Consider the following 21,189-nt stretch of genomic DNA (forward strand, 5'->3'; position numbering starts at 1 on the left):
CCATTCTCTGAGCTTTTTACTACATTTCGCAGACTTACAGACAGCTTGCTATGTCACAGATTCTGATTAACTTTATTTTTTATAACTTTTATCTAGAACTTCATTAATATGACATTACTCCTCCACATATGCTAATTTCTCATGAGCAACATTTAAACCCTTTTTAGGCAATAACTTACTCATGTACCTGAAATACCAGAAAAGTCCACAGTTATGTTACAGAACACAATACATCATTTTTCAGTTCAATGGAATTAATTTTATTTATATATTTATACATTTTGTCTACTCTCTCCAGTAGTTTGTGTTTTGTCCTTAGCTCTCTATGCTTTAATTTTTTCCCTCTTCTCTTTCCCCTCTGAGCCTGGCTCTGCCAAAGGTCTCTTCTTTTTAAAAGGGAATCCTTCCCCATTGGCACAATGTTCCTGCAATAGGAAACTGTTTGAGTGTTGGAGTCACAATATAATAATATATCTATCCTGAAGCAACTATTATTGATAACTACCATTGCAAAAAAACCCAAAAAACGTTATTTTTTATTTGTGCACGGCACGCATACTGAGTTTTTCACAATAAATTACTGGATTTATCTGTGCTAAACAGCTAAATGCAGACCAACAATGGAATGGATTTTTGATTTTAAAAAATGCAGCCTACCCTACCCCCTGGTTCCCCTGCGACATGCAAACACCCCAAACAAAAATAAAGAATGCCAAAGAGCAGAGAAAATGGACAAACAGACCCAGTACAGAAACTAAACTTAAAAACTAAAACTGAAGGAATAGAGCCATTCCTTTAAAACAAATGGTAAGTAGACTAGCCCATTTCTACTCAATTTGAGCACTAAAAACACATGTTTTTATCCGTACCTAAGCACTTTTAACTACACGTCCATTCTTTCGCTCTCTCTCTCTAGTGGACACATTGGGGGTAACTTGGGGTTCAGTATTTTACCCAAGGACACTTTGACACATGGACAGGGGAAGACAAGGTTTGGTTTATTCTGAGGTTATAGTAATGTAAATGATCCATACCTGGTTTGCATGTCTTTCTGTCTGGTTTAAGCTGCACGCCAGTGGGGCAGGCACAGCTATAGAAAGGCTCAACTGGAGAGAGTAAGCAGAGGTGACTGCAGCCTCCATTATCGATACTACATGGTGTCTGGACTGCAACAAAAATACACGTTGGGGTGAGAATAAGCAGAGAGATCATTAAATAATTACCAGAAAGTAGATCAAAGTTGGCCAGAATTATCCAGCTACAAACCTAATCTACAAACACAAATGTAAAACAGTGAAACACGTACTGTCTGGTTGGCGGTAGGGCTCCAGAACCTGTATGTCCATGGGAGAGTAAATCCCACTGAGGATCTCTCTGGTTTTGTCTCCACTGTGTTTGCTACAGGCGTGGATGGAACGAGTCTGCCAGTCGGTCCAGTATAATGTCTCCTCAGACAACGTTAGGGCAAAAGGATGGGTCAGGGTGCCTTCCACCACCGTTTCCCTGCAGGATGAAATGAAAGCTTATTAATTTATGTTTACTCATGTCATTAAAAATGCATTTTGAAATGCTGATACAGGGAATTAATGAATAAATATAAACAACGTGATTTATCGGGTTTTTTTGTTTGCTCTATAATGTACTTAAAAATCAACATTTGTGTTAGCATTCATGTTTGCAAATTTATCTGCACTTCCATTAACACTTTAACCGATCTTACCAGTGACTCACAGGATTATATTTCTCAAATCATATAAATGCTCAGCCAAACCATTTTCAACACCACAGACAAGAAAAGGATTCTTAGAACTGCAAACTCTTGTGTACAAATGAAATTTTGGTTCAATGGAGGCAACGTAGGAATGAAACTGTCCTCTTTAGAACATAAATATCTAAACCACATTCAGGTACAACCTCACTCACTCTCTCCATCGTTAATATAAAAAAACTACATAAAACTAAGATTGGAGAAGTGTTTGAGGAATCACTGATAAGGAATAAATGTTTCATTTCTGAAACACAATCATGTAAAGAAAAATATAAAGAAAACACAAAGAACTGGCTGTAACCAGTCATCATTCTTAGTTACATGCCTGAGTGTGTTTGTGTGTGTGTGCATTAGGAAACAGGAAAAATGTAACTAACTCCAGATTTCAAAGCTTTGTCCAGCTTTTGTATGTAATTGAGGGCGAGAGCAGATATTGATTTGCAGACAAACATTATCCACTGATAATTACTACAAGTTCTACAGTTACTACAAGTAAAAGGCCTGTGTGACTTGGCTTGTTCTAGACAGAAACATCATCAATCCAAAGCAGTGCTGGTAAATCCTGTGACACACAAAAATCCGGGATCTATGTTCAGGGATGGCCAGGATTTTATCAAACCAGGAAATTAAGATGAGCACTTTTTCTGTTTCTCTTAAAGAAAGTATGTCTGTTTGTCTAGTTCCTTCTCCTTGTTTTTTCCAGTCCTCATTTTCCCAGTCTCTGGTACATCTGGTCGAATTCCATTAACTATGTTTAAAAGGTCAGTAACTGGAAATCTTTTACAGATGGACTGAATGTTGGTGGGCTAACTAACTATCAGTAATATAATATAGTAACTATCAGTTATATGTGCTTTACTCTGCACTATTTGGTACATTCGTTTTTTGGATGGAAACAAAAAGAGAAAAAGAGTTAAAGAGCATATGTGGAGAAAAAAGGCCAATAGAAGGAAAAAGAAACAAAAGAAAATCCTGAGCTGTGAGCAAAATGCAGTGTGTGTGTGTGTGTGTGTGTGTTTTGACTGGGGAATGCACACCACAGCTCTGTTTGTCTTGGACTATTCCATCTATTTTTTTATTCGGTCTGTGCAGCTATTTTTCACTTCCCACCTCCATTTTTCTGTTCCCAGTGAAAACTCAAAGCGTTATTTGCTGATCGTTGATGTTTTTATTCTTGATCCTGATTAAGAATTTTGAAAATCATGTTTTATTTCTGCCTTAATTAAAGAGATACTGTCATAATAGGTGACTGTTGACAACTGAAAGAACTATATGAAGTAAGACATCAGTAAATCTCATCTCTCTTGTACGGTGACAAATATTGTTCTCACATAAAATGTCAATAGTGCTTCAAATCAGTGCTACACTGAGCTAGGGTTTTCTATTTCCAATTCAATACTGATACCTTGGTACAAAGAATCAATAAATACCAGTGATAAGACAGACAGGGAATGTATATGTTTAAGACATCCTCAAACATTGATCTTCTAATTTTGGCAAGATACACTGAAAAAAAATATTGGTGATGTTCATCTAATTTATTTGAATTAGCTTTCATGTCTGCTCTAAGTGAGAGTCATCATGCTGCAGCACACTGCTGTCATTAAAAGTTGCAGTACTTTCTTTGTTTCCTGCACCTCTTTATGCATTTTATGTAGATAAGACAGCTGGAAAGAAACATTAAAAATTCAGTTTATGACAATATATTACATACCATTAGCGTACTTATAGTATTTCAAACGTCCTTCTATCTTCTACCATGTACATTGTAATTTAACCCCTAATGCGTGTAGTGCATCTGTCCTGTCTGCCTCTCCTCGCCCAACAAGTTGCAGAACGAGGCCCAGGGAGGAGCAGCCGTCTGCTGCGACCTGTGAAAAGGGAGTTTTTCCTTCCTACTGCCAACAAAGTGCTATTTTCTCTGAATTCCTGCAGGGTTAGGGCATGGGGTTGAGAGATATTGGCTTGATATAACTGGGCTCCTCTCACAGCACAAGCTTGGTTTGAAACCAGTCTCCTGCAGAGGGGCTAGCTTCTATTCCACTCTAAAGTTGTACTCAGTAAGAGGCAACAAAAGGGGATTTGGTTATACTGGCTTATTGTCTTTGCAGTGTAGTTTTTACCAGTGGACCAGAACAACAGTCAGGGTATGCGGTAATGTTTTTGGTTTTGGATTACAGTATATGGATCCCCATATACTGAACTGAATGAAAAGGAAGGAGGAAAAGCATACATCATTACACTCTTGGTTTGAATTCATTCTAAGACAGTCTTTTACACGCACGCACACACACACACGCAGATGTACATAAAGCTGCATACCGTGCTGATCCATCCAGATTGGCTCTATGAATGAAGCTGAGTTTGGCATCAGCCCAGTACAACTTCTGTTCCACCAGGTCTATGGTGAGACCGTTGGGCCAGTAAATGTCCTCATTCACTATTACTCTCCTGATACAAGACAGAGATGCTTAGAATTGAGATTTAAAAAAAAACATTTTAATGTGACTTTTTTGTAACACATCTAAACAAAAAGTCCACACTACAAAAGTAAAACTACAACTAGTATACTACTGTAAACACAGAAGATCTGAGTGCAGTCTTATGTAGTTACCGTACCTGTTGCTGCCATCCATGCCAGCACGCTCGATCCTGGGTTCCTCCCCCCAGTCTGTCCAGTACATGTAGCTGAGGGGAAGAGCAAAGAAATATATCACTCATACACATAACATTAAAACCAAAATGGTTTTGTTCTTTTTTGGGGGTTTTTTAATTTATTTATTTAGTTAATTAGTTTGTTTTTTGTTTTTACGTTTATACAACTTCTCAACATGTGATGTTTTATCTGTGTAATACGAGTTAATGAGTACTGTGCTAGAGGTTATTAGCATCTATTCCCCAGTCTCCTGTAGTACACAGGTCATCCAGAAGGCTGTGGAAAAGTGTTTTTGTTGGTGGATGATATCAAATATAACTTTTTGGTTTAAATGATAAACTTTCTGTTGGTAACAGGAAAATCCTGAGCTCCATCAGGACCTTATCCCATCTTTGAAATATGTTTTTAGTGTCAGGGTTTGGAGTTATTTTGCTTAATCTAAACCACCACTGATGGAACAAAGTTTTACATTTTAAGTTACATAAAGAAAAATTTCAGGAAAGGTGCAAGTTTTGTATAGTTTCCCTTTCACAGATACTAATACTAATACTGGATAGTAATACTGGATAATTAAAGTTAAGTAACTAAAGTTAAATTTGTACTTTTCATCTGTTTTAGTAATTGTTCTTATTATACTGACTTGATATCTATATGCTACTCACAGTGGTGGTATGGTGGCGCAGCGGCTGGTACTGCTGCTTGACAGCAACAAGGTCCTGGGTTTGAATCTGCAGTTTGCATGTTCTGCCCGAGACAATGTGGGGTTCCCTCCAAAGGAATACATCTTAGGTCATGTGGTTATTCTAAAATAACTAAAAGGCACGTATGAATCGATGGTTAAATGTGGTTTGCAGTCTGAAGAAGTCTGAGTGGTCAGTATGACTAGGAAAGCATTATAAAAGCCAGTCCATTTGTGCAAAAACTATTCTTAAACTCCTGCAACTGTAGCTAAAGAATTGAAATGAGAAATCTGGGAATAATGTGTATATATACAATATTGTCTTTGCATCTCAATGTTGTCTTTTATGTTTTTTTAAATATGATTCCATATATATACTGTATATATACTACAGATTCAATGACCCCACCTGTAGTAACATTTCACTGGCACTGTAATGTGAATGCAGATGCTTCTTAAGAATTTAATCGACCTGCTTGAGTTTCATCTTTTCTCACACCACCAATGATTATTTTCTTTATAATGAAAAACATTGGCCTGAAACTCCAACACAGAAACACCGCATGGTTCTTGTGCTCTATAAAAATGTTATCTGTGCACACTGACGATCTAACTTTTTCTGTCATTGACATGTTTTTTAGCCTGTGGTGAAAAACTTTTCTTACTGTGAAATGTGTATTTAAGGGAAAAACACATTTAAACATAAAAAGGTCAAATGCCTTTAATGCAATAACAAGAAATGTGATTTCCAGCTCCACTGTTCTAGTCAGGCTGAATTTACCTGCAACATAATATGTGTCGTCTGATGTTCTCAGGTGCAAACAAAACTGACCACGGCAGCTTTTCATTTTTTTAGTCATAATAAAAAATAAAAAATAAATAAAAAACAAGCCTCTGAAAAGGGAACTTTGTATAAAAATGGCTGTAGTTCATAAAAAATGTTCTTAACCCCTTGAATTAAAGGCAAAAGCAAAAAACAAACAAACAAAACAGCAGTGTCACTATCCATACACTTAAGGACCTAATTGTATGTACAAGGCGCCGTTTAGCAGGGGTTTTTTTTAACCTTTATTTATACAGGTATTTCCATTGAAACTCAATGTCTAATGTACAAGGGTTTTGGTTCTTAACCCTATTAAAACAGTGAAAGTAAAGTGCAAACCATAAAGCTCCTAAATGGGACACAACCTGTCTGGGTTGGAAACCCTGTGACTTCTTACATTACAGCCAAAGAACAAAGGCGAAGAACACCTTCTGTGTACATTTGGGACCCCACTGGCTTCTGACAATTTTACTCTTTACTCTTTGGATAAGAAAGCTTTGCCTACCTGTCTTTTTTTTTTTTTTTTTTAAATCTGGGTATGTGCAGCATTTCCAGCAACATTTTCAGTTGCCCTTAGCTCAATTGTTCAGTAACCCAGTGTGTTAAAGAATGATCCTCATCCTCTCGGAATATTTGTGGTAGCATATAGATATAAAATTATAAAAACTGTGTCACTGTCACTGTATCAGTGTTTTTAGGGTTTGTTTTTTTAGATGAATTGCTATTTCTTAGTGCCCTAAACATGTTTATCTCTGTGTTCAGCTTGCCCTGTCACTCATTCAGCCAGCCAGACTCATTTTCCATCATCACTGATTGTAAGGTCAATATAATCATAAAAAATAGTACAGCTTTTTTTTTCCTGTAACAACAACAGTAGTTACATTTTGAAGTGTTTCTACTGGCATTTATAATAATTAGTGAGCTTTCCAGTTTCATTGAGGACAACATGAGCTATAAGAGATCAAATCAGCAGAATCAGTAGAGCCAAGAAACTAGAAACTAGGTTATAAAATGTAAAAAAAAAAGATTTTTGATATCCATATCAGTTTTACACCCAATTATTAATTTGATGTAGAATCTGGTCTGTGGTTTGATTGTGAGGATATTTTACATAGCCTACACCCCACCCAATATCTGATCCATTCAATAACAAAAATGAATGGTGTCAGACACATCTTTGCACATTTCTGTGTGTATTTTGTTACCGCTGGCCAGGGTTGAGAGCGATAGCCCTGGGCTGGTCCAAGTCCATCCAGAACAACACCTTTCTTGAGGTTCCATCTAGGTTGGCCACTTCAATGCGATTGGTCTCTGAGTCCGTCCAGTATAGCTTTTTACCCAACCAGTCACAGGCCAGCCCATCAGGACTGTCTAACCCTGATACTACCACAGTCTGGCCTGTTCCCAGTGCCTCTTTAAGGGCTGTAGGTAAAAAAAACCCAACAAACTCAGTTGAAACTGTTACATGAAAAAGGGTGTATATTTCAATAAATCATTAACACATGCAGCAATAGTTATTTTAGCTTTTTACGAGAAAGTCCTCACCAAGTAGAAAAATTAAAAGTAAACAGTGTCTAGTCTTACAGTTAGAAGACTGATTCCAGTGAGTCTGTTTGATGGCTTCTTCACTGACATCCGTCCAAAATATCAGGCGTTCAGAATACAAGAAGTCCACAGCTGCTGCATCTTCCAGGTCACTCACGATGATGGCGGACTCCCCTCGGACACCATCTGCATCTACCAATCGCACGTCACGTCGATTGGCAAAAAGAAGGAGCGGTGACCCTGGAATGGAAAAGATCCTTTATGTAACATTTCATACATCACTCAGATTTCTCACAATGTTATTTCATACAGAGACGCAAAGATGCTTATATTCGAACAGTTATTAAATTTCACTGGTTTGCTAAAAAAACAAAACAGCTATTGGATCTGCCTCTAGCAATCTGACTAAAGCTTTCAATTGATATCACGGCAATTCTCTCAAAAAATGAATAAACTTTTTCAAACAAAATGCTGCTTTATTTCTTCTGAATATTCTCATTTTTGTCTTTTTACCAAGTACAGACTGGAAATATGTGGGAAACATATCCAAAAGACTGACAAACACTCATTTCAGGGAGTTACTGCACTGGGGGAAAAATGCATTTTGGAGTCTCCATACTCTAACCTTTCGTGTCTCCTATAAGATCAGCAGAGGGGGAAATTAATGCATTTTGCAATTATTACGGTACCACTCTCCACCTTCTCTAATGCAGAGACGCACACCTGGGGGTTATTTTGCAGTTCCAGCACGTGTTACACCAGCGGAAGCCTTTTCTCTGTACCTACAGTTCTACTGACTCTCTAATCAGTCTGCTTTTATATGTGTAAACTGGCTGACTGTTCTCTCCTCCTCTCTGCACGGCACACACACAGTGGTGTCTTTCACATGCCCAGTGAACTACAATCCTTTTCTGAGCTCAGAATTAAATATACATAAAAAACAAACCTATTCTCAGATAAATACTGACACTGAGCACAGTGCTGATTCTAGACCCACACACAGTCAAGTTCACAATAGAACATAAAACAAACCAGGGCAATATAAGAAAAATGTTTGTACAAGAAAGCATTCCCACTCTGTCCCAACCATGCGGTAAGTATGCAAATGTCAGGGTCCAGATTCCATAAACCCATGTCTTTGTTAGCGCGGTTCAGTAACTCAAGAGATGTTGTCCTCCCACTGTTGAAGCCAGTAGTGATCACAGCAGCTGCCACAGAGCCTCTGGGGAATCCTGTGGTTTTGGCCAGGCAGGGTGGCAGAGCTACTACGCTGTGGTTTGGCACAACCGTGCCTCCTATAATCCCACAGAACGAAGCCAGTCTGCCTCTGTTAGTACGAACGCTGCCCAGAAACAATACCCAAGCCCTAAAAGACACATGGTACTGCTTTTATTAAACATAGTGTCTCCATAAGGCAATGGTTTAAACGTTCACTTAGCAAGCTAAAGCTCTCAGTTCCAGGATGAGCAGGGATTGCACCAGGAAGGGTATCTGATGTAAAAATCTGCCAAGTCAAACATATTGCTCTACCTGTTGTGGCACCCCAAAGTGAGCGCTGAACGTAGTCTCTACTGGTGTTATTGAAATCAAATTACATAGGTAAAAGCAAGCACGGTGGTGCGGTGGATAGCACTGTTGCCTCACAGCAAGAAGGTCTGCGTTAGATTCGAGTTCGGGTTCGAGTTCAGGGCCTTTCTGTGTGGAGTTTGCATGTTTCTCCCCATGTTTGCGGGGGTTCTTCCTCCCACAGCCCAAAGACATGCAGTTAGTAAGGTTAGGTTAACTGATGATTCTAAATTCCCCGTGAATGTGAGTGTAAATGGTTCTCTGTCTCTGTGACAGGCTGGCGACCTGTCCTATCATTCATGCTGAAACACACTGCTGATTAATCAAACCAATAATTCTTTAAAATATTCAGTTCAAACACAACGTTGTTATGTTACTAGAGAGGAAATAGGTAGCTTTACTGTAACAGTAATGAAACAGATACATTAAACAAAATGACAGGAAATTACAGCAATTCACATCAAGTGAGTGGGCATCACGTGTCCATGCTCATCCACACTCAGGCTACACCCTTGACATAAACAGTGTGCTTCCAGTACTGAAAACAAGTCTGAAGCGGTGCTGTTTGCTACATGTCAGAAATGACAACTGTGGATAATGTCCAGAAGCGATTCTCCTAACAGAGGTAGGATTTCATGTATGAAAACACCTAAGCAGAGCGAGGCCCCCCAGATGGACGAGGACAGGGATAACTCTGGGAATCAGAGAGCTGATACATTTAAGTGACTTTCAACACACTGGCAGTTTTTTAGTTGGAATAAAACCTGGAAATGAATGAAATGAATGTTAAGCAACACAAAGTTTAACACAGGTTACTCCTACAGTTTCATTGAACTGTGTTTTCTCTATCACTTATTTATTTTGCACAAAGAAAACCAAAACAATAACTTAAAGACCAACTTCCAGTTTGGTAACCTCAGTGAAAGAAATGTGCTGGAAAATTATCTATACATGCTGAAATAACAACTGAAGTAATTTTTATAACAGTGTTTATTCTTTCCTCAAAACACACAGGGCTGAGCCGTAAGAATGAGAGTGCCATTCTTATAATCCTATGAGTGAGTGCTGTTTTTTCCTACTGTTGCTTTTTTGCTAAAGGAGATGTTTTTTTTACATTTATGGGGGACTCTCAGAGAGCTTATTATACTCTGAGGAGTTTCATTTTTGTTATTGATGAATAAGAATATAAACTTTGTTAGTATTAATGTAAACGGGCTGAATGGACCAGTTAAAAGAAAGAAAGTTTTAAACCAGCTAAGAAAAATGTAAATTAATGTTGCCTTTATGCAAGAAACCCATCTTACTGCAATAGAACAAAGTAGGTTGGCCATGTTATGTCATCTTCATTTCATTCTACAGCCAGAGGACTGGCTATACTGATGAATAAAAATATTCCAGTGACAATAAAAGAAACTTTAATTGACCCTTCTGGTTGATTAGTTAATTGTGAAATTTATTCAGAACAATGGACACCCCCCCCCCCCCCCCTAAATTAATACAACCCAGTTATGATCATAGTTCCTTTTTCAAGATATTCTTCTGATAATAGCAGAAGGTCAGAAAAACATACTGGTACGGAATGATATATCTTTTTTTCTACTTCATATTTTGGACAAATCAACTACAACTGTATCCAGTTTAAAACTATTCCAAATAACTGTGGCTTTCTGCTCTTGTTTGCGTAATTCCCATATTAGAATAGATCGTTTTTTTGTTTGTGTCAACACAACTATTCCACAGAACACTGGATAATCCACAGCTGCCCAGGATCCTGTCTGACCACTCAGCTCGTGATTCCAGGAAAAACAGCTGTTTTATACAGACAGCCTTAAAATCCCACAATTCTCCAAAAACCTGTTTCTTTGTAATTAATTAGAAATCAGATTAAAATAATCTGTGAAATGAATCGCATTTCCGCTCCCAACAGCTTTATACTATGAGACACATTAAAAGCATATTTGAAAGGTCAAATAATATCATTAACAAAAAGTATTAAAAATATATAATGCAAATGCAAACAATAGAAGAATTGAACAAAGCAATGTCTAAACCTGTAAAGGAATTTCAACATACTGGCTGCTGACACAACAAAATGCACATCATATCGCCTATTTCTTTATGAACACAGACTATAAATTCACTTCTAAGGCACTGGCTAACAGGCTTGGTAAGTATTTGCCACGCCTGATATACCAGGATCAAAATGTAGTTATTTATAATCGCTCACTATCTAACAATTTATGTAACCTTTTTAACAGTGTCCATCTTTCAAAATCCCAGTACAGCCCAGTACAGCAGTAACTCATGATGCAAAAAAAGCCTCTGACAGACTGGAGTGGCCATATTTGTTCAGGCCCGGGCGAAGGCTTCCACTAATGCACAGATTTCAGCTGAACAGGTCAAGTCGACAGGGTTGTCCTCTGTCTCCGGCACTATTTGTTTTAGCTGTTGAGCCTTTGATAAGGTCAATCAGATGGGATCCTGATATAAAAGGCTTTGAAATAGATCACAGAAACAAAAACACTTACCCTGGTAAGTTCCTCGTTAGGCTACAGACATTGGTTAATGCCTCCACTGGTATTTCAGAATGCAAATTAACTTGATTGGAAGGGTTAATTGTGTCAAAATTTAAATTTTACCAAGACTGTAAAATTCTTTTTAGTCAAGTTTTTTTCTTTTTTTTCAAAAGAATCAATAATTATGTCAGACAGTTTCTATGAAAGGGTAAATCATTAAGAGTCTCCCTTGAAAAGTTAACTTGGGATCATAAATATGGGGAGGCTTCAACTACCCAACTTTAAAAAAGTTTATTTAATTGCTCAGTTGAAATTTATCTCATCTTTCTTTTAGGCTGATAGATCCGTGTGTGGACTCAGATGGATCAGGATTCTTTGAAAGAGAAAGTTGGCAGTGAATTTGTTTATAAATGAATATCTAGGTTAATAGTGTCATGGTCCCTTAATTAAAGCTGCCTCCCTTAGTTAATTCTTTTAAGTTTTGGGTCCTGCATTTGGGTCCTCATCCTGACTGCCACAGGACCGTACTTGACAAATACCTAGAAAATCTGATAACATCATCATAACATCTGTTGCACTTAATTCAAATCTGGTATGACATTCACAAAATGCTTAGACTGGAAATTCTGGATGCATGAAACCAGCAAGTAAACTTGTTCAACTGGAGACAGAACAAAAATGTATTCCCAAAGCATATTCTCTATTATAGAGTCCAAAGCTCTGTTTGCATGAACCTAAACAGGTTCATGCAATGTCAGATTTAAACAAAGATTTAAGCATAAGAACTGATGACCATCTGTGATCAGATTTATGCTGGAATAGCTGAATTGTCACATTACAACTTCCTTCACCAACTGTAGATCCAGATCCAAACCTGAAATCTCAGAAATGTGTTTTAGATGTGATGTAGAAGGTGGTTCCTTCCACCACTGAATCTGGCTTTGTACAAGGGTACACTCTTTCCTGCACTCTTTATAGTACCACCAATATTATGGGGATTAATATTCCATTAGATCCTGAATTGTGTTTACTGGAAACAAAGGTCAGTGGATCTATGAATAAATATCAAGTAAAACTTATGTTTTATGTCATTTCTCCATTTGGCATTCACATGGACAAGTCTTGGTTTGGCAGTCGCCAGGAGAATGATACTTGTCTTCTTGTCTGACTGCATAGTATCAATTGTAAAGCTTGGTGTTAATGGTATGAGGTTGGTTTTCAGGATTTGGGCTCAGCCCCTTAGTTCCAGTAAAAGGAAATCCTAATGCTTCAGCATACCGAGACATTTTGGACAATTTCATGCGCCCAACTTTGTGGGAACAGTTTGGGGATGGCCCATTCCTGTTCCAACATGACTGTGCACCAGTACACAAAACAAGGTCCACAAAGACATGGATAAGTGAGTTTAATTTGGAAGAACTTGAGTGGCATTCACAATCTTGATTCTCAAAAGTCAGAAGAAATAGTAAAAAGTAAAAACTGGATTTTCTAAGGAGAGTTCTTGCTAGCTGAAAGTACTTGCGAAACAAGATAAAAAACAACAACAAAAAACCAACTGACAGCAAAAGAAAAAAACAGCAATATTGATAGTGAGTTGTGAGATTTGTCTGTCTGTCACTGTTAACTATGTTAGTCTCTTTTTTTTATAAACAAATCGGGGGTTTCTCCGATGCGTCATCTAGCAGGCTATTTGAGGAGCAGCTGGACAGCTCTCAGGTGTTGGATTATTGTCTCAGTCTTAAGTGGTAACACGTCAACTGTCTATTATGTAGAACTTTGATTAGCAGGACATTCACGGATCGTGACGCTCACTGCCCAGCTATTCTCAGCCTGTGATCTCTGCCTACCTTTCCGTACTACCTCAGTTCCTCTCTTCCAGACCTCAGCCTCCCTGCTCACCTGCACTGCCACTGGTCCAAGCCGTCCCCGTTTCAGTCTCCATCCTTACATACCTCGCCCAAGACTGCAGTAAACATGTGGCAAACAGTTCGAGTTTCTCGTTCTCATTCCAGTGTTCTGTTTATCATTTCATCCTCACTGTAAATAAACCTGCCTTCACTGCAGCTGTGTCTGTCTGAGTGATCTGCCACCAGGGTCCACTAGTGTAAAATGGTAAATGGCCTGTATTTATATAGCGCTTTACTAGTCCCTAAGGACCCCAAAGCGCGTTACATATCCAGTAATCCACCCATCAGTGATGGCAAGCCACATTGCAGCCACAGCCACCCTGGGGCGCACTGACAGAGGCGAGGCTGCCGGACACTGGCGCCACCGGGCCCTCTGACCACCACCAGTAGGCAACGGGTGAAGTGTCTTGCCCAAGGACTCAACGACCGAGACTGTCCAAGCCGGGGCTCGAACCGGCAACATTCCGATTACAAGGCGAACGCCCAACTCTTGAGCCACGATCGCCCCACGTGTAATTCCTGACATCCTGGTACATTTCTGGAATGAACTCCTGATTCAGCTGTTTATTTTCCTCAATGTGCTTCATAAATGGGAGGTGAACCTAACCCGCAGAATCACTGAGCGAGAGGGATACTAATGCCAAGTTTTGGCCCAGATGTGCCAGAGGTCAGTTCGAGTTGCTTCCTTTCAGGCGTTTTTACATTCTGAAAAATTTGGGGATATTTTTTTAATATTAGTATAATGTGTTTAATAAGTTTAAAAGAGCATTTGCATTACATATGGTTCACTTTTTGAAGTATTCTGTTTTATTGTGAAGAGCTCATGATTGTAAGAGGAAGTCAATGTGGTTGTGATCGGTAAATCAGATATTGCATCTGTATATATGAAATTGTGTTTTTTCATATTGTGAAACATGTTGCAAAACAGTAAGGCAGACTAACTGTATTATTTAAAGATTGCATGAATATACTCTGCAGGTTAGTGCAGAATGAACAGGTTAGTTTGCTGTACTGTGATGGGTTTAAAGTAAACAACAGTGTGTTGGACTGGTGCACAGTGGCTGTGCGGTCGTGGTTAAAGTTTGATTACATGAAATGTAACATTGGCTAATATGAACTTTAGCTGATGATGCTTCATACCAGCTGTATACTGTCTAATATGAAGACAGCATAAACAGTGTACTGTTAGTACATAGAATGGAAATTGGCCAGGACAACTCATGAAACATCTGCTGACATCTGGTTCAAGTTTATAAATCCACAAAGGGCAGCAGGTCAGCTGATCACAGCTTGTACACTAACAAAATCTACTGAAGCTCTCAGTTTTTATTATTGTGAGTAGTGATTCTTTTCTTTGCGCTGAGCCACTACAATTGATTTTAGGGTTGAATCCCACTGTAACCCCTGACTGTGCTCATTTTCCTGTTTAGAGGCAAAGTCACCCTCTATAATGTAGGCAACAGAAAATATGTTTTTCTTTTTCTTCTGACTTAAGCTGCCTACAATACTACTTTCTTACTTTGAGTCCATTTCACAGCCTGTACTTTTTTACTTTTACTTGAGTAACGAACATTACTTCAACTTTTACTAAAGTAATTTTTTTAAAACTAGTATTTGTACTTCTACTTAAGTACAGAATGAAGGTACTTTTGCCACCTCTAATGTTAAGAAATGAGGATGTCATAGGGACAGCTCAGGTTGAGTGGATTCAGGCAAAATTACAGAAGCAAGGCTGAGATGGTTTGGACATGTGTGGAAAAGAATTTTAATACAGAGCTGCCAGGCTGGAGGGAAAGAAGAGGACCAAAAAAAAAGATTTGTGGATGTCGTAAAGGATGTTATGCAGAGGGTTGGTGTAACAGAGGAGGATGCTATGAATAGGATCTAATGAATCCACTGTATTGATCCCTAAAGCGAGCAGCCAAAACCCAAAGAAGAACACTTAATGTAATGACCACGCTATATCTTGACTAAATTTTTACCCCAGATAATCCTCCTCCGAAACAGCAAATCAGCCCGTAAACTCATCAGGAAAGTCTCTAAAGATCTATTTTCCCAAAGACCTCTATTTAACTTTTTCTATACAACAGGCAGGTTTAAGGCACTTCTGCACTAGCTTTACCTTTCAGGCCCAAAAGCTACATACATCTTTTATACTGTCACCCCTAATAAAAAGTTCTGAAAGATCCTACACCATGACTTTACGTAGTAGGATCAAACTAAAGGTGCAGGGCATCAAAAATCTCCTGATGATTCCATCACTGGAAAACTGTTTATTTATATTATAAGATGCCAACGCCCTGTGGCAGATTCCAAGTAAGGACCAAGTCTCTCTGTGATCCTACAGCCAGCAGTGTGTGTTAAGTCTGAATCAGTACATTATGAATCCAGTGTCAGTCAAGTCATAGAAGTCCTGAGAAAGACAGGGTATGCCTGTGTGTGTGTGTGTGTGTGTGTGTGTGTGTGTGTGTGTGTGTGTGTGTGTGTGTGTGTGTGTGTGTGTGTGTGTGTGTGTGTGTGTGTGTGTTGGGGGTGGGGGCTTGAAAACAAAGAAGGGCTCCAAAAGAAGTTTTGAAGGAGTAGGCAATGCACTGCTGAACTCTTTTCCATGCATACACGCTCATGCACAAATGAACACACACAACTTCTCAGCTCTCCTGTTTTGTTCTGCCTGGAGAAAGCCAGCAGGCCCCCCTCACTTTACTTCTTATCAGAACCCATCTCAACAAAGGCGTCTGTGTGTTTGGTGAAGGGCTAAAAGGAAGGAAGAGATTTTCTTCACACCTCCCCAATCGGGACGAGAAAAATGTGCATGATAAGAGTGGGGAACATGGTTAGTGTGTGCATGTGTGTTAGAGAGTGGACCCCAGAGAAATCAAGGTAGACTGCCACAGACTTCCTCTGTCTCCACCTGTGCGAGTTCTTTCCTATTTTCTCTCTCATTCTTTCGTCCTACCTACTTCTCCCGCTCTTCTTTTCTCTCCATTTGTTACATCAGGCTTTTACAAAATCCAAACAGCATAGAGTCTCCAACCAGGCTAATGCAAACACGAAAAGTCATAAAGCATGCTGTAGTCCACCCGATTCTTAAAAAAAGAAATTCTGACTGTTATGACCTTTCAAACTATAGACCGATCTCTAAGCTTTCGTTCTTGTCCAAGATCCTGGAGAGACTAGTTCTCTCCCAGCTCCAGGCGTACTTGGACACAAACAATATTGCTGAGAAATTTCAATCTGCCTTTAAGCCATTGCATAGCACTGAAACAGCGTTGGTTAGAGTTCTTAATGATATTCTTGTAACCACTGATACTGGACGCTCTATGGTCCTAGTTTTACTGGACCTCTCTTCGGCCTTTGATATGGTAGACCATAACATTTTATTACTAAGACTTGAGCACACTGTGGGTATTAGAGGCACTGCCCTCGACTGGTTTAAATCATACCTCGCTGATAGATCCTTATCAGTTAACTTAGGCACCTTCTCCTCTTCCTCCGCTCCGGTCTGTTGTGGTGTGCCTCAAGGATCAGTTTTAGGCCCTGTTCTCTTCTCATTGTATTTGCTCCCTCTAGGTGCAATCTTTGAAAAATACAATATCGCCTTCCACTGTTATGCCGATGACATACAGATTTATTTTGAACTTACTGACGACCTTGCTGTGTCCCTGCACTACTTTCAAGAATGCATGCGGGAGGTCAAAGAATGGTTCCTGAGTAATTCCCTCGTTTTAAATGATAAGAAGACTGAGATTGTGGTGTTCAACAGTAAAATCCCTCGTGCCCAACTCTGTGCTGCCCTGGGTTCCTTTGCTAGTTTTTCTTGTGACTATGTCAGTAACTTGGGTGTACTGCTGGATAGCTCGCTCAAACTCGATAAGCAAGTGTCTGCTGTAGTGAGATCTAGCTTCCACCAACTGCGCCTTATCTCTAAGGCTAGGCATTATGTTCCGCATGAGGACCTGGAGAAGCTTATTCACGCTTTTGTGACCTCCAGGTTGGATTATTGTAACTCCTTGTACTACGGTCTTCCCTCTTCTCTTCTTCTTAGACTGCAAACAGTCCAAAATGCAGCAGCCCGCCTTTTAACAGGTACCAGGAAATTTTGCCATATTACCCCTGTCCTAGCTAGCCTGCATTGGCTGCCCATAAAGTACCGTATTCAATTTAAAATATTACTTCTTACTTTCAAAACTATTAATAAATTAGCGCCAAGTTATCTTAGTGAACTTCTCAAACCACATACTCCTGCTAGAACACTCAGATCTGCCACTCAACTACTTCTGACCCAACCCAGATCTCGACTGAAGTCTCGGGGTGACCGTGCGTTTGCTCTGGCTGCCCCGGTACTGTGGAACACCCTTCCTCTCGACCTCCGCGCATCTGATTCCATTGCACTGTTCAAATCACGATTAAAAACCCACTTATTCAATCTTGCCTTTCCCTCTAGTTAATATTTCTTTTATGATTTTATATCACGCACTTTTATGCTCATTTAAATTCTTGTTTGCTCTGTACCTGTTGCTTTCCTATGTATTAGTGACAGTTATCTGCTTGCATATTTAGTACTTGCTTTGGTCCTATTTCTATTATTTCTATTATCCTCCTCCTATACTCTATTTTACTTGTTAAGCACCTTGGCATACCCTTGGTTTTTAAGTGTGCTTTATAAATAAAGTTTATTATTATAAACCCAGTACTTTCATTCCTCCTCAGTGCTGTTACCATACCCCTTCTCCTCACGTTTAGCTCCTCAGATTTCCCTTCCTACCCTTAAACCGTTTTCCCTTCCCTTCTCATATTCTAATGCATCTCATTCAGTGAGCTTTTGCAAGGCTGGAAATCACATCAACTTTTTAGTAGTAACAGATCAAGCATATCCTAACTTGTAAATCTCAGAACATGAGTTTGGTGTTAAAGTGTGGATTTGCAAAACCCTGATGTATGCCACACCAGAGAGGTCCCAAAGTTGTTGCCTGAAAGCTTCTTTATATTAATTGTGAATATTGGCAAAACACACAGCCTAGCTGTTTTCAACTGTGATCATCCGCTTTTTATCCTCACAACTTAAGCATAAAACAGTTTCGATGTTGTGCCACAGTAACTTGTTAGCATGTGGCATTTATGAGGTTCAATTACAGCAGCATTTCATTTTCCATCCAATATTGTCATAATGTCTGACAACAGAAACACAAAAAACATGTGAATGAGAACAACAGTATTATAAATGTAGCTGTATTGTTGCTGCTGGGATTTAGCTGTTTTTGGTTTGTATTATTGTAGGGTCTTCACGTTGCAATATAAGGCACCTTGAGGCGAATGCTGTTGTGTTTTGGCACCTTATAAATAAAACTGATTTGATTTGAACTGAATTGCTTCAGCGCAGGCAGAGGTCCATACTAAAACATTTTAAACATCAGATATGAGTGCCATTCATCTCTTCTTACAGTTTCATAAGGATACCTGTCAGCATACACACACTTGCATGGTATTGCACCTACAGTGGACTAAAGGTAATGCACCACAGTGATCGGAATTATACGTATGTATAAGACTCCAATTTGTTCATGTAAATGGAGAATCCTCTTCAGATACTAAGGTTAATTATGCAGTTCACAGAGTTCTGCACTAGGGCCAATTCTGTTTACATTATACATGTTTCACATAGGTAGTATCATTAGAAGGCAATGCATACATTTTCACTGCTATGCAGATGATACCCAACCAAGAAGCCTGATAACATCCACCAATTATTGAAATAATGTCTTAAAGACATAAAGACCTAGATAGACTCTAATTTCCTGCTTCTAAATTCAGATAAAACTGACGTTAATGTACTTGTCCCTAAAAATCTTAGAAACATGGTGTCTAACCACATGCTTACTGGAGGCCAGCATTACCTTGGCCTCCAGTAACACTGTGAGGAAAAGACTGAAAGTAGCTTTTGACCAGGATTTGTTCTTCATTGCACATATTAAACCAATATGTGGGACTGCTTTCTTCAATTTGTGCAATATCTCTAACATTAGAAATCTCCTCTCTCAGGGCGATGCGGAAAAACTAGTTTTAGGCTGGACTACTGTAATTCATCATTATCAAGGTGTGATCTAGTGCTATATAAATAAAATTGAACTGAATTAATACACAATCACTGCTGTGCTGAAAAATGCTAACTATGGAATGCTTGATACTCTGTATAAATATTGCTATATTCTATTGTCAATCACCATATTAATAGTTATGTTCCTAACAGGCAAAGCTATCTCAGTGTTTCCTACACTTGGAGTGTACTTATTATGCCTGGGTGGCCAGCCAGGTATATTATCTTACATAATCTGTAGCTAATGTTGCTATTGTGGCAGTCCTCTATGTCTTTCAGTGGCCTCCCAGAAAGGATCTCATCCTGTGGTTCTGTGTATGTCAGCTCCAACTGTTTTCCTCTGGAAATCTGCTAAGCACCACACTAAGAAGAACCTGCGGCAGGTGGTGAAGGGGTTCATGGTTACCAAGGGTAAAGAGCTAAACAAGGACAGTTGAAGCCCAAAACCGGAGAAACTGAGTTCAGGATGAGAGATTTTCTTGAAAGGCATAGACTCATGCACATACAAATACATCCTAGATGTGGATCTGTAGGAAACATATACATGACTTGGATGAATGTTCTTATGGTTAATGGTTAATTTGACATTACTCTGTTCAACTGTAAGTGATAATGAATAGTGTCATGCTTTCTCAAGGGTACAAGATAAATATGTTACTTTGAGCAACAGGTTCTTGTTGGACTTTGTTACCATTTATGACACAGCTGAAAGTGTGTGAAAGATTTCATTTGAAAATAGTACAACAGGCCTAAGGAATTTTTCAACTGGCCTACTGTGCTGTTAGAAAAAAAACTGTTAAGAAAAAACTGAAGTCCTAACAAAACATGCTTCACTTTAAATAAGAGGACAGTTAAATTATAACAATGACACAGTGGTGCTCAGGCAAAAAGTAGCAAAATACAACTTAAACATACTTGAACAGAATTAGAGGACCTCTGTTGAAAGATTACTGAATGAAAACGATGTAAATATTAGTAAAAAAAATGTGTTTAAAGAATTATTTTTTGCTCACAAATTAGGCTTCATTAGCAGTTTACTGGATGCATTAACAGGTTTGTAGTATTTAAGTGCTGCAGATGAATAATATAAAATGCATGTTTTATATACTGCCGCAATTTATTTTATTTTCTATCAACTATTAAACCACGACATTGTTTTTTAGTCCCTAACCTTTAAAATAATTATTGCTGTTAGCTACATGTCATTAAATAAAAAGCACTGTGCTTTCTCTACGGTTAAAGTGAAGTGAAAACTAAAAGAAAAGAAAATTACTCACCCAGCTTTCAAGCTGAGAATTGTTCCTTACCTAATACCACAGTTGTAAAGTAATCATGAAGGACTTACTACTAGAAGGTTGGCAGTAGTTGGAGTAATAAGTAATGAGTGAGTATTTACTGCGTTTTCTCTGGCTGTGTTTGGTTAAAGGTTTATCAAAAATAACTCAGAGAAAGCGTATGAGCTACTTAGCGATCATAAAAAGGAATGATGAAATCTGAAGAGTCAGTAATACAGTGCCTTTCAGTCGGTTCTCTATTATCTACTATCTAGTCAAGGATTAAGAACGATAAGTTCTTAAGAAATGTCACTATTGTGTGCTTGAGGGCTATACACAATCCAACAAACACAAATACTGT

At 38.7% G+C, this 21,189-nt stretch overlaps 1 protein-coding gene across 1 annotated transcript in view; it reads right to left on the reverse strand.

Moving 5' to 3' along the window:
• The window catches only part of lrp5 (low density lipoprotein receptor-related protein 5), a 51,447-nt gene that overhangs the window by 28,846 nt on the left and 1,412 nt on the right, over nt 1-21,189 (reverse strand). Inside the window, exons 2-7 of the mRNA XM_026174839.2 lie at nt 7,511-7,711; nt 7,132-7,348; nt 4,388-4,456; nt 4,091-4,219; nt 1,307-1,503; nt 1,035-1,166 (exon numbers count right to left, since the gene is read on the reverse strand). Coding sequence (XP_026030624.1) covers nt 1,035-1,166; nt 1,307-1,503; nt 4,091-4,219; nt 4,388-4,456; nt 7,132-7,348; nt 7,511-7,711 — 945 coding nt within the window. The remainder of the gene's footprint in view (nt 1-1,034; nt 1,167-1,306; nt 1,504-4,090; nt 4,220-4,387; nt 4,457-7,131; nt 7,349-7,510; nt 7,712-21,189) is intronic.

Source organism: Astatotilapia calliptera, chromosome 7 (genome assembly GCF_964374335.1).
Source record: "Astatotilapia calliptera chromosome 7, fAstCal68.1, whole genome shotgun sequence".
Classification (NCBI taxonomy): domain Eukaryota; kingdom Metazoa; phylum Chordata; class Actinopteri; order Cichliformes; family Cichlidae; genus Astatotilapia; species Astatotilapia calliptera.